The 13287-nt window shown below is 39.3% G+C and overlaps 1 protein-coding gene across 2 annotated transcripts in view; it reads right to left on the reverse strand.

Annotated features, from left to right (window-relative positions):
- The window catches only part of TPRG1 (tumor protein p63 regulated 1), a 136823-nt gene that overhangs the window by 6839 nt on the left and 116697 nt on the right, over nt 1–13287 (reverse strand). For both annotated transcript variants that reach the window (XM_006084782.3, XM_023750562.1), the window contains one exon: nt 7082–7235. In XM_006084782.3, coding sequence (XP_006084844.1) covers nt 7082–7235 — 154 coding nt within the window. The remainder of the gene's footprint in view (nt 1–7081; nt 7236–13287) is intronic.

Consider the following 13287-nt stretch of genomic DNA (forward strand, 5'->3'; position numbering starts at 1 on the left):
AGGAGCCCCACCCTGTCACTCACAGAGTAGGGCCAATAGGGGAGTTAGGGCACCGCCCCCTGTCACACACACAGCAGGGTGGATCAGGGGGTTGGGGCTCCGCCCTCTATCACCCACTGAGCAGGGCCTATCAGGGAGTTGGGGCCCCACCACTGTCACACTCAGGGCAGGGCAGATGGGGAGGTTATGGCTCTACCCTGTCACACACAGAGCAGGGCCCGTGTGTGTGGGGGGGGGGGGAGGGGGTTGGGGCACCGCACCCTGTCACACACAGAGCCGCAGGGCGATCAGGGGGTTTGGGCGCTGCCCCCTGTCACGCTGATCCAGTGCCAGGAGGCCTCATGGTTCCGCTGATCCCGGTGCTGGGAGGCATATTACCCTTATATAGGATAGAGGCCTGGGGGCCGGCTGGTTTCCCCTGAAGGGTGTCCTGGATCAGGGTGGGGGTCCCCACTGGGGTGCCTGGCCAGCCTGGATGAGGTAATGATGGCTGTTTGCAGCTGGTCACACACCCTTCAGGGTGGGGGTCCCCACTGGGGCCAGTCTGGGTGAGGAGTTGAGGGCTGCTTTCAGGCTGGCAGTTGACTGAAGCTCCCAACCACTCCTTTTTTTTTTTTTTTTTTTTTTTTTTTTATTCTGGGCCAGCTTTAGCTCTGGCTCTAGATCTGAGGCTTCCGCTGCTGAAAGCAGGTATCTGGTTTGTTTGCATTCTATAATCGAAACAATGTATAACTCCAGCTCTGAGATCCTGGCCGGCTGAAAGCTGGTTTCTGGGGTTTTGTTTAGCTTCTATATTTGTTACAATGTTTCTTAGAGCTGCAGCTCAGAGGCCAGCAAGTCAGGCGAGGAACGTTGGAGTCTGCAGTCACTGGAGCAAGCAAGCCTCATGTTCGCTTCCAGCTGCCTGGCTGCCAGCCGCCATCTTGGCTGACAGTTAATTTGCATAAGGATATGCTGATTAGCCAATGGGAAGGGTAGTGGTCATACGCTAATTACCATGTTTCTCTTTTATTAGTGTATATTATATTATATTATATTATATTATATTATATTATATTATATTATTTTATATTATACTAGAGGCCCAGTGCACAAAAATTTGTGCACTGGGGGGGGTGTTGGGGGGTTCCCTCAGTCCGGCCTGTGCCCTCTCTCAGTCTGGGACCCCTCAGGGGATGACCACCGGCTGGCTTAGGCCTGCTTCCCGGGGGATTGGGCCTAAAATGGCAATCAGACATCCCTCTGGCAGCCCGGCAGCCCTCGGGGGATGTCCACTTGCCAGCAGGGAGTAGGCCTAAACTGCAGTTGGACATCATTAGCGCTGCTGAGGAGTCAGGAGAGGTTCCCACCACCACCACTGTATTGGCAGCCATCAGCCTGACTTGTGGCTGAACAGAGCTTCTCCCATGTGAGAGAGCCCTGACCACCAGAGGGCAGCTCCTGCATTGAGCGTATGCTCCCTGGTGGTCAGTGTGTGTCATAGTGACCAGTAATTCCCAGTCTTTCTGCTGTTAGGGTCAGTTTGCATATTACCCTTTTACTATATAGGACAGAGGCCTGGTGCACGGCTAGGTGCCGGCTGGTTTGCCCTGAAGGTGTCCTGGATCAGGGTGGGGATCCCGCTTGGTGCCTGGCAGCCTGGATGAGGGGATGATGGCTGTTTGCAGCTGATCACACCCCCTTCAGTGTGGGGGTCCCCACTGGGTGCCTGGCCAGACTGGGTGAGGGGCTGAGGGCCGTTTTCAGGCTGGCAGGTGACTGAAGCTCCCAACCTCTCCTTTTTTTCTATCTTTTTTTTTATTCTGGGATTTATTTACCTTCTATAGCTGTCACTGGAGCTGAGAGCTGGCTTTAGCTCTGAGGCTTGGCTCCAGCTCTGAGACCTTGGCTGTTGAAAGCAGGTATCTGGGTTTGTTTGGCTTCTATAATTGAAACACTGTTGTGGCTCCAGCTCTGACGGCTGAAAGCAGGTTTCTGGGGTTTGTTTAGCTTCTATATTTGCAACATTGTTTCTTAGAGTGCAGCTCAGAGGCTGGCAGTGGCAGGCGGGGAACCTTGGCTTCCTCCATCACTGGAGCAAGCAAGCCTCCTGTTCGCTTCAGCTGCCTGGCTGCTGGCCGCCATCTTGGTTGGCAGTTAATTTGCATATCGCCCTGATTAGCCAATGGGAAGCGTGTCGGAGGTACAGTTAATTACCATGTTTGTCTATTATTAGATAGGATCATATCATATCATATCATATCATATCATATCATATCATATCAATAAATATGAATACATATACACAGAGTTCCTTCAAATTTAAACACATTTCTCTGCATATTAGCAAATTGTTTTGGTGTAGAAATATAACTATTTTATTGTAATACCTTGGTCAACTTAATCACTCTAAGTACCCTCATTTTTAAAACTGAGATGGCTATCTTTTCACACAGGGTTTTTGTTATGAATTACATGAAAATATGCAAACTGTAATCAATAAATAGAAAATAGATAATTATATAATACTAGAGGCCCAGTGCACGAAATTCGTGCATGGGTAGGGTCCCTAGGTCTGGCTGGTGATCAGGGCTGATCGGGGCCTTCTGGCTGCTGGCTGGAGCCGTCCTTCATTCCACACCACCGCTAGTGGTCAGCACACGTCATAGCAAGCAATCAAACTACTGGTCTCCTGTTCAAACTCATGCAGGGACAATTTGCATATTAGCTTTTTATGTATATAGATTACATGATATTATGTTTATATCTTATAATAATGTAATCAATGTCCAAAACTATTATTTCCTATATTCACAACTGTTTTATATGAATAATGCATAGTATCTGCCCAGATTGGAAAATGTTGGTGAGGTTCTGAAATAAGCAAGAATGTCTGCAAAGAGACTATTTGACCATTGTATTTGCCAGATGTAGAATGCTGTAGTGAGATGGATTTTAGAAAATGTATTTTGACATAGTATTGTATAAATGTGATTGTGATTTTTTGAACAGTGAAACTAAGAGATACTTTAAATTGTGTCCATTCATGTTCTTTGCTAGGGTAACTTCCTAACCAAGCATCCCTAAGACTCAGCTTTGACCCAATGCTGAAACCTTTGTTACCAGCTCAGCTTTTTCTCCTGAGCTTCAGACCTAAATTTCTAACTGATTGACCACCAACTCTACCCCATGTTCCATGGACATCAAATTCATGTCCTAAAGTGAACCTCCAAACCTACTCTTCTTTTAGATTTCTCCATTTAAATTAATGGAATCACCATCTACTCAGCCAGAAATATTTGAAATCTTCTTCTTCACCTATATATACTGCCAGTTATCTTCTTTCATTGATTCTATATTCTGAACAACTCAAAATGTCTTCATCTTCTTTTCATTCCTACTACTTCTACCTTAGTTTAAACACACATACCTATAAGATGAGGCAAAAGTAGGTTTATAGTAATGAGTATACAGAGTTTATTTTTGTATTTATTATTTATTAAATATTGTATTATTTTCCATATGAACAATTATAAACTTACTTTTACCCTATCCTGTATTTTTCGAGATATGAAAATTATCATGGCAAATATATAAGATTAAACTCCAGCTCAACTGAATTATTCTGTGTCTAAGAATACTCCTTGTACCTTCATGTGCCTCCATTCCTCTTCATTTGATACAAACTTCTGTTTAAGTCAATCAGTATTCATTTAAAAGTCTTTGCATTTTTATCTGCCTCCTCTATTCAGCAATACAGTCTACAAAGGGAAGGATATTATCTCATTGATTTTTGTACCTTTAACAATAATCACAATACCTGTGCTTTGTAGGTGTGAGAAAATAATTGTTGAATAAAGAGAACCTAGGAGAAAAGATTTTGAGTAAAAATAAATTTGGATTTTAAAAAATATTAAGTTATTCCATTAGAGTGTAAACAACTTAAAAATTTTGACTGCATATAACTCGGCTCTATATGATTCCCTTTCCTGTGCCATAGTTGTTGTTGTTGTTGTTTTTCATTATTTCGGCTATTTGATTGAGTTAGGCAATTTCCCCCATATTCTTCTACTTTTTACTGTTTCATTCATAAGGAAAATGGAAAAATTAATTTATATTATCCTTTTAATATCTTATGTTATGCCAAAATATTCATATAAAAGGTATTCTATATCCCCAGAATTATCTTTCTCTTATTTATTCTTTTATGTTAAGATAATTGGGTCTTAATCAAAGCCAGTCTTGGAAAATGTCCTAAACATAAATAATACTGTGACATAAAAACCAACAACAAAAGAAAAACTAAGATTCTAAGAACTGGATCAGAATACTCATCATCACACATCCCAGATGGAGATCACTTGTTTTCCTACAGAGTTGGGAGTTGGGTGGTCTTTAAATTAAGAAATGGCTTGGCAAAAGAGAGAACCAAACTGTTGCCAGGAATTAAAAAAAAAAAAAGAGTTTGGAAGAATAACGAAGAAAAGCTTTAAAAGCAACACACCTAACAGATCCACAAAGTAGTTTGATCGACTGAAAACCAACAAACCAACTGGCCAACCATTCCTTATGCTCAAGCCTACACATGTAGGGGACTGCGCATACACACACACACACACACTGTCTCTCTCTCTCTCTCTCTCTCTCTCTCTCTCTCTCTCTCTCTCTACTGTTCTTACTTTTATCCAACAAGAGCTATATCAACATCAAATTTCCTTTTTAGCTTTGACTAATAGAAAGGCCTGAGGAAAATTTAATGTTCCAGTTTACTAATTACATTCATGGGTATTTGGGAAATAATTATTCCACACCCCTCTCAATATTTTAGTTTTCAACTTCCTTCTTAAATTATTTGATTGTGTTTATATATTAACAGAATAAAACAAAACACTAACAGAAATTAGAGTAATACAGTGGCATTTCTCTGTAATAAATAGAGCTTGTTTTTAATCCTTCACCCAAAATCTCTTCTAGCAAAGGACACTCAAAGAATAAGTACTTGATGCACAAGGTATGAGGAATAAAAGAAGACTTGGTCCAGGAAGTGATGAATATAATCACAAAGGCTATTGCTGTTATTTATTTATTAAGTTGGTATTTATTTTGACTTACAATAAAATACAACTATTATTAATTAAAAATATATATTATTTTAATGGCCAGAACTAGATTCCCTTTAAAGGTAGGAAATGGCTTTGGTAAGTTACATTATTAAGTTCTTGAGTTGGAATAGCTGGTGTTAAAAAAGAAATAGTTAGCCCTAGCTGGTTTGGTTCAGTGGATAGAGTATCAGCTCACACATTGAAGAGTCCAGGGTTCAATTCCAGTCAAGGACATGTACCTCATTTGCAGGTTTGATCAGGCCCTGGTAGGGGCATGCCTGGGAGACAACCAATCAATATGTCTCTCTCACATTGATGTCGCTCTCTCTCTTTTCTGTGTCTCTCCCTCTGCATTCCACTCTCTTTAAAAATCAATGGGAAAATATCCTTGGGTGAGGATTAACAAAAAGAAAAAAAAAGGAAACAGATAAACTACTTTATGCTGTTAATAAGAAAAACTAAAACAAGACTTGGGGGTGTGGCAAGAGCTAGATACAGAGAAGAGGGAAGAAGATTATGGAGCAATTCATTAGGGTGTTATTATTCATAAGATCTTTTAAAAACATGAATATCTGATATTCCATTTGAAGTTTGGGGTGTTATAATGATGTAAATTCCCAAACTCTCTCCCTGATGCCCCTGGTGAGTCTACTTTCACATAAATGCCTTTGCATAAGTGCTATGTTGTTCTTATTGGTTTTCATTTTGTTTTGTTTTGTTGATGTTGGGTGGTTAAGAGTGAGGCTAGGGGCTTCTGGGCTTCTGTTGATGCTTGGGTTGAGGTATTGTGAAATAGGATTATAGCAGGAAGAGTATAAACATTATCCATACAATGAACTAATTTAGTCCTACAATAGCTTGGAGCCAGAATAAGCACTAGATCATAAATCCCTGAGGATGATTGCCTAAATCTGGAGAGGACCATTGACTTTTCCTGAGAGAAGAATGGAATTCAATCAACTTAAAGGATGCTGAAGACCCCATCCAGTCTCTAATCACATATATTTTGCCTCACATCCTTTTTTAGGATAGGGGGCATCGATTTAAAATATTTGTTTATGATATACATATAAACTTATATGAATAAGTGAGTTTAAAATAATGCAAGAAATGCAATTGATACCATCCAGCCACAGAAGACTTTACATGCAGGTTGTCATGTTCTAAATTCATATCAAATGAGTTGTGATATTTGAAGTGGATGCCAGCACATGAAGGTAAACATAGAAAGGACAGTGACAGCAAGAATGTCTAGGCCTATAATGAACTTGTATATGTCTATCTGGTTTTGTTGAAAATGTCAAGGTTGATCTTCACTGCATGTATGGCTCCAATAATTTTATTTAGAGTATTTTAGCTTATGTTTCCCTGGGGAAGAAGAAAGAATAGTAACAGTAATTCTACCTGCCACCAATACATTTATAATCTACTTGGTGAGATGAGATGTAAGGACATAAAATACTGTGAATTGCTTTATAGCTTATAGAACTTTTTTTACACATTATCTCATTTAACCTTACAATGATCCAATGAGTTTGGGAAGAAGGTCAGTGTTCATTATTTCCACTTAGAGATAAGACAACCAAGGTGCAGAGAAAAAACTGACTTAAATATGACTACAGAGGCATACTTCATACTGCACACTATCCACAATCCTCTGAATAAAATAGAATTTAATTATGTATAGAAAATTATATGCACCCTATAGGTAACAAGCCCAGTTAGACAAACACAACTATTGCAATTTTTAAACAATATTACACTATGATTTTCTGCTAAGAAATTAGCAAGACAGAAATAGCATGGTATGGATAATATAAATATTATATATTTTTAAAATATATAAAACAGCTCCATTGTTTACTAAAAACTTATATAAACCTCTTTGAGTTGTTACCTACATAAACCCCATGTAATATCTTATGTTATTTTTTTTTACTGTACATGCTTTAGAAGCACAAAACTGTAGCGACAAAGCTAACCCAAGAGTGAATTCTTACCTTGCAAATTTCAAGGAACTGCTCACTGGTATATCTCATAGGATGCTCAGTGAAGGTAGCATAAGGCACCTCAGTGGACCATGGATTCCAACGGGATAAGAGAGACTGCTGCTCCAGACTCCCCCAGTAGATCCTAAGGCCTTCTCCTTGTCTCCTACAAAAAAGGAGTTTCCCTTTAGATTAGCCATTCCATTAGATTAAAATAAAAATCAAGGGTGGGAAAAGGATGTACTATCTCATTCAGCCTTTATATTGTTGCTTAGGTAAGTGGCTTAACTATCAAACAGTTGAATTGTTCCAAAAATATAGAAGAATAAAAGAATGAATTTGCTTCCAAACATGATGAGTTCTATATGGAAATGCTTAGTTGGACAGATGTTAGGGACGGACATTTGAACACTGACCTCATGACAACATTCTGATGGTAAGAGTTAAAAGAGAAAGAAAGAAGGAAGAGTCAAGGTAGTGGGACAGGAACTGAAACAGTGAAGGTGGGAGATGATTTCAAAGAAAAAAGGAAATGGCAAAGATTTCCACAGAGCCATAAATATAAACAAGAACTGAGAGGAAAACAAAAACAAAAATGGGAACTTCCCAAATATGAAGATATATATGATCTTTGAGAAGCAAAATTTCAGCAATAAACATGTCAAAGCTCACAGGGAGACTGCCCTTGCCCTTTTCCATCAAATCCACAGTTCTGGTCCACAGTATGTGGGAGGTAGCCAGTCTCTGGTATAGCCCAGGCCTGGTCATCTAGTAAATCCAAGTGAAGAACAAGAAAAAGCCATCTTGGGAGTGGTGGGAAGAAATTTGTGGCAGAGGAGTATGGCCAAAATGATTGACAAATTTGTAAGTTCTGTGGCCTCTACTTTTGCATATGCCCATCAGAATTCATGGTTAATGGTTTTAGGCATCTCTGATTGCAAAGAGATCCCTAGAGGTTAAGCCAAGCTCAGGAGCTTGGCATTCAATAAGCTAAGTTATCTGTAATTCTAAACAGCCCCATGGAATATCACAGAGGTCTTGTTTCTTCTAGAAATTAAATCCTGGGATCTAGAATGAAAAACTGGAGCTTAATTGTGGTCCCTTCACAAAGCTTGTGACTTCCTGTATTAAGGATGAATTCCTTTGGGAATGCTATTGTGGTTTCTGAGTATTTATTCATGTAGAGATGTATATAAACACCATCTCACACATAAACATATAGCACCCTTTGTTCAATTGCCTGGTCCTTCAGCTGCTTCTTACAAAAGGAAAGTTAGAAGAGAGCCTGGCACATTCTGCTGTCTAGTTTTCAGATTTTTGATGATTTGAAAGCTGACACCAACCTTTTCTTATACTTAATTCTTTGCCCAGAAATAAAAGCAAAGGAAAAGAAAAAAGAAGATGAAGAAGAGAGAAAAAAAAAAGAAAAATATTGTACATACCTCTAAAGTTCCCTTCCTAGCTCCTCACCTTCTCAGGTGCTTACTGACTTTTATCATCCCCCTTATACATCCCTTCATTTGTTTCCCCTTGCCTGGTAATAAACCCAAAGCTCAATGAATATCCTATGCATGCTGGTTAATGGCATATTCTGGCTTGAGTCCATTAAAACAACTTGCACAATGCAATTATTTACTGCTTCATATGTCAATTTATGTACTGGGTGCAATTTTGCTTTTATCCAAAAGGGATGAAAATCTGCCAAGATAGCTTATCTAGTAAATACACTTTATATTCCTTCACTTTAGAGAAACCCCTTAAGCATGAAATTCAAGAGAGAACCTATTTCTAAAAAGACAATCAATTTGAGTTATGGCAATTACCTTTTTCAGAGATGTAGCATAAACATACAAGTTCAGCCAACCTTCTCACCTGAGCTCCAGAGGTGATAGATGGAAAGATAAATCTAGAACTAAATAGTCTCTCCAAAGGTAAAACTAAGGTGTTACTTCTCAGAAAAGCCTTGAGTACCAGAGTATTATGAAAATCTATCATCTCCTCTTCTGTCAAATGTCAGTAGGGCAATTGTGGAGAATATGATGTCTTTATGATCAGAAATGCTTTATTAAAGAATTTTCTTGTGCTTACTATGAGGAAAGTCATGTAAGGTAGTGTAAAAAGTTCAGTGAACAGGATGACAGGTAGTCCAGTGTTAGAGTCTTGGTCTTGACACTTAATGCTGTGTAACCATGGGAAAGCTTATTTCTTTTTCTGAATCTGTTTCCCCATATGTTCTTTAGAGTATCTCCATATGGTGAAATTCCAAGGCTTCACTAACTCTGGGTGAATGATGTAGACAGCTATGGTCATGATGCTACTAGCATTCACAAAGTCAAGGATTTGGGATGCATAAGAAGCCTCTGAGTTACGGCTTCTTCGATTTAGAGGCATCAAATTAGCCCTCCTTTCCCCAGCAGAACATACCCTCTACTGCAAAGACTACACCAAGTGTTGTCCCATGACTTCTAGGGAACTTTAGCATCTACCACATTATTTCACAAACATGTAAGAACAGCAATCAGCCAGTATAGAGGAATAGTAGTTTAAGGCTTATAAACTATAGAATGTCAGAACTAGAAAGGCTCTTGGAAGCTATAACCCAGTCTCTTGTTTCTGGAGATGGGGAAACTGAGACTCAGAAAGGCCCAGGGCTTTTCCCAATGCATCACTATACACAGGCCTGAGTTGGTGAGAGCCATAGTTTCCTAAAACCTTGTTTAGGGGTATTTTCACCATTCTGGGCTATAGTTACAAAATACATTCCAAGTTAAAGTTCTGCCATTACACAACATAGCCTTGTTTCCAATTAGACACAGAGTTAGAAGAATTGCCCTAAGGAGCCTGCCATCTTTTGTGGGCAAAAAGCCTGCTCAGGAATTCTAGTTAAAGGTCAGGAAGAAAACCTCTATCTCAAGTGGAACTGTAGATTTTTATATATACTCAATATTAGCAATTCTGAGATTGTAGGAAAACAAAGTATTACTAGAAATAAAAGGGGAATTATAAAAATTTTATGCCATCAGGGTAAGAAGACTGTGTATCTCTCACTGAGCTATTATGGCTGAATTTTCAAAGTTGGGGTACAATCCCGGTATAGAATGTGTCAAACTTTAAGCAAAGAAAGATTTGGTAGCTTTCTTCTCAAAATCATACTCTGAGTATAAACCATGGATTTCACTAGCTCTTTGTCTTTGAGCATTTCACACCAACTTTCTGATCTTTAGATAGCAGTAATTTCATAAGAAGGAAGAGGATAACTAATAAAAAATGTTTTTATTCTATAAGGCACTGTCCAACTAGCAAATATTGAGTGGTAGTATGTATTATAATGCATATTGTGTACTGTGAGAGACTCCATATTTTTTTAAATTTATTTAACCCTCATAGCAATTTTTTAAAACTTCTTTTGTGGAAATAGATGAAGTTAATAGGAAATAAGGTAAAGACTTTAACCAGGTGTCATCAGATCACCGAGTCAAGAACTACTAGTGGGATAAAATAAAAAGGGGGAAGAGAAACAGCATTATCCCTATGTTACTGGTCCAAAGCTCATGTACTCCATGCTTCAAAGGCTAAACTCAAAATGTCAGAGTTTGGAGTAAGAAAAGGCTTATTGATTGAGACAGCATCAATCGAGAAAATGGGAGACTTAGTGGTTTCTCAAATCCATCTTAAGAAAGTACAGAGTTCAGGCTTCTTTTATGTCAAGAGAAAGGCAAATGGAAGGGGAAAGAGGTGATTGATGACCACAGATATCTGGGCTCCAGCAGGGGTTCAAGAAAGATTGTGCTTAGTTTGTTGACCCTGGTTGGTGTAAGTGTGGTCAAGAGGTACCTGCAAATCTTTGATAAACAATCCGTATTTCCTTTATCTCCTTAGGAGAGGCACTTTCTGGTAAGGGGTTATTTTTGTAAAACTCAAGCTGCAAGCACAGTTTCTCCAATGATTATCAGGTCTATATGCAAGAAGTTATTTACCTGAAGGCCATGGGAGCAAAGCAGGTTTGAACAAGATGGAGTCAGAGAGGTTGAGCATTTCACTCTCTTACAATTATAACCTATTTGTTCCCACTTTCTAAACTCAAGGAAACCAGCTGTATTTGGCCTCCATTCCCACTTCTTACTCTTCATTTTTAGTAAACATCAAAATCTCATAGGATGGTATAGAAGTAGAGGAAGGGGTCTATAAAGACAAATCAGAACTTGATGGAAGAAGGGGGTTTATGATAGATATTTTTAGTATCCTAGGCTGCTGATGCGTTTGGAACAGCCTAGGGACATGGAGAGAATGTAAACACATTCTGAAAATCTTATTGTATGACTCTGTGCCAACATCTTTTGGGTTCTTGTCATGAACAAGTTGGAAGGCCCCTCAGAGGTGTGTTTCCAATTCTTTCATTTTATAGATATATAAACTGAAGACCAGAATTTTCACAGATCAGAGTTCTGCCTTTAGTCACATTAATTAAATATTCTACTTAGTGACTAAGACTCAGAATTCTACTCAAATACAATTGTTGGCAGGGTGGAAGGCCTAAGCAATTACACTTTAAATCAGGGGTCCTCAAACTACGGCCCGCGCGCCACATGCAAATACAAATATTGTATTTGTTCCCGTTTTGTTTTTTTACTTCAAAATAAGACATGTGCAGTGTGCATAGGAATTTGTTCATAGTTTTTTTTTTTTTAAACTATAGTCCGGCCCTCCAACGGTCTGAGGGACAGTGAACTGGCCCCCTGTTTAAAAAGTTTGAGGACCCCTGCTTTAAATCATCATAACATCCTAAAGACAATTTGCCTTTTTCACCAAAAATAAATAAATACATACAGAAAGAAAGAAAGAAAGAAAGAAAGAAAGAAAGAAAGAAAGAAAGAAAGAAAGAAAGAAAGGAAAGGCATGTTGAAAAGATAAGGTTTACACAGAAGAAACTATCATAGAAGTGCTGAAGAACCAATCATGAAAAATAAATGCAGTTTAACAACAGAGAGAGGAGCTGCAAGTTGAACAGAGGTGAGATTTTCTTCAATAAGAAGCTTTGTAATACAAGAAAGTATTTCTATCAGGAAAGCCTCCTCTCCTTGAAGAATTTTTTAGCCAAGCTAGAAAAATCTGACAGCTAGTCACCAGTCTGGGTTAATTTGCTCATTCCACACATTCTTCTTTCTTTGGAGAGAAGCCACACATCCTTTCTCATAGCACAATATAGCCAACTTCCTTCCCTTTGACTTTCTACTCTCTGTCCCTCTTGGCCTTCACAGATACTGGGCTGAAGTATTAAACTACCCATTAGAAGAATTGAATGAAGAGTCCAGGCTCCCCAGGAGGAAAAATGGCAGCTTCCATTATTACCTCAGTCAGCTGCCCCCTCCTTTCTACACATCACAAATCTCAAAGCTCCACCACAGAATTAAAAACATAGCTCAAGGCTCCAAAGCAAGATTTATGAGGAAGCACAGACATTAACTCTTGCTCTAAATGCAGGGCGTGTGCTTGTAAGTATGGGTGAGCAAACAGAGGGAGGCGGTGCAGGAGGAGGGAGGGCAGGGAAGGGGAGACAGCAGTTCAGAACAACACAATATATTTTCTTAATGTCTCCTTTCAGGCTGTATTGTTGAAAGGTGGGCCTTCTAGGCCCATGAAATGTTAGTCCCTTGCTTATTTAATCTGTACAAAAGGGGGGACTGAGTTGGCACCCTGGAAGGGATTCAATGCTCCTTTGCTCATTAAATGACCTCAGACGAAATATTTTCCATGACAGGAACCCAAAAGACGCTGGCACAGAGTCAGACAATAAGATTTGCAGAATGTGTTTACATTCTCTCCATGTCCCCAGGCTGTTCCAAACCCATCGGCAGGTGCTGCCTTTATCTGTTCTCTTTGCTCACCTGGCTCCCTCCCAGAAGTTTTCAGGGCCTTGGCCTCAGTGAGATTAACTGTTTACTGACATGAGTAACCAAGAAATTCTATGGGTATATTACTTGAGGGAGAGGTAAGTGATAAAGTAAACCTAGGTCATCAGTGTTCATAAAGAGAAAATCCAGCAGCATTTGGTACCATGGTAAGAATCTTGAGTAACAGTGAGGAGGTGTGAGTTCAATGGCTATATCTGCTACTAGCTTGATGGATAATTTGAACCATTTACTTATCTCTGGGTTCTTATAGTCCATCAGTAAAACCAGGTAGTTGAACTAGATCACCTCTAAGGTCCTTGTATGTCC

Source organism: Myotis lucifugus, unplaced genomic scaffold (genome assembly GCF_000147115.1).
Source record: "Myotis lucifugus unplaced genomic scaffold, Myoluc2.0 scaffold_14, whole genome shotgun sequence".
Lineage (NCBI taxonomy): Eukaryota > Metazoa > Chordata > Mammalia > Chiroptera > Vespertilionidae > Myotis > Myotis lucifugus.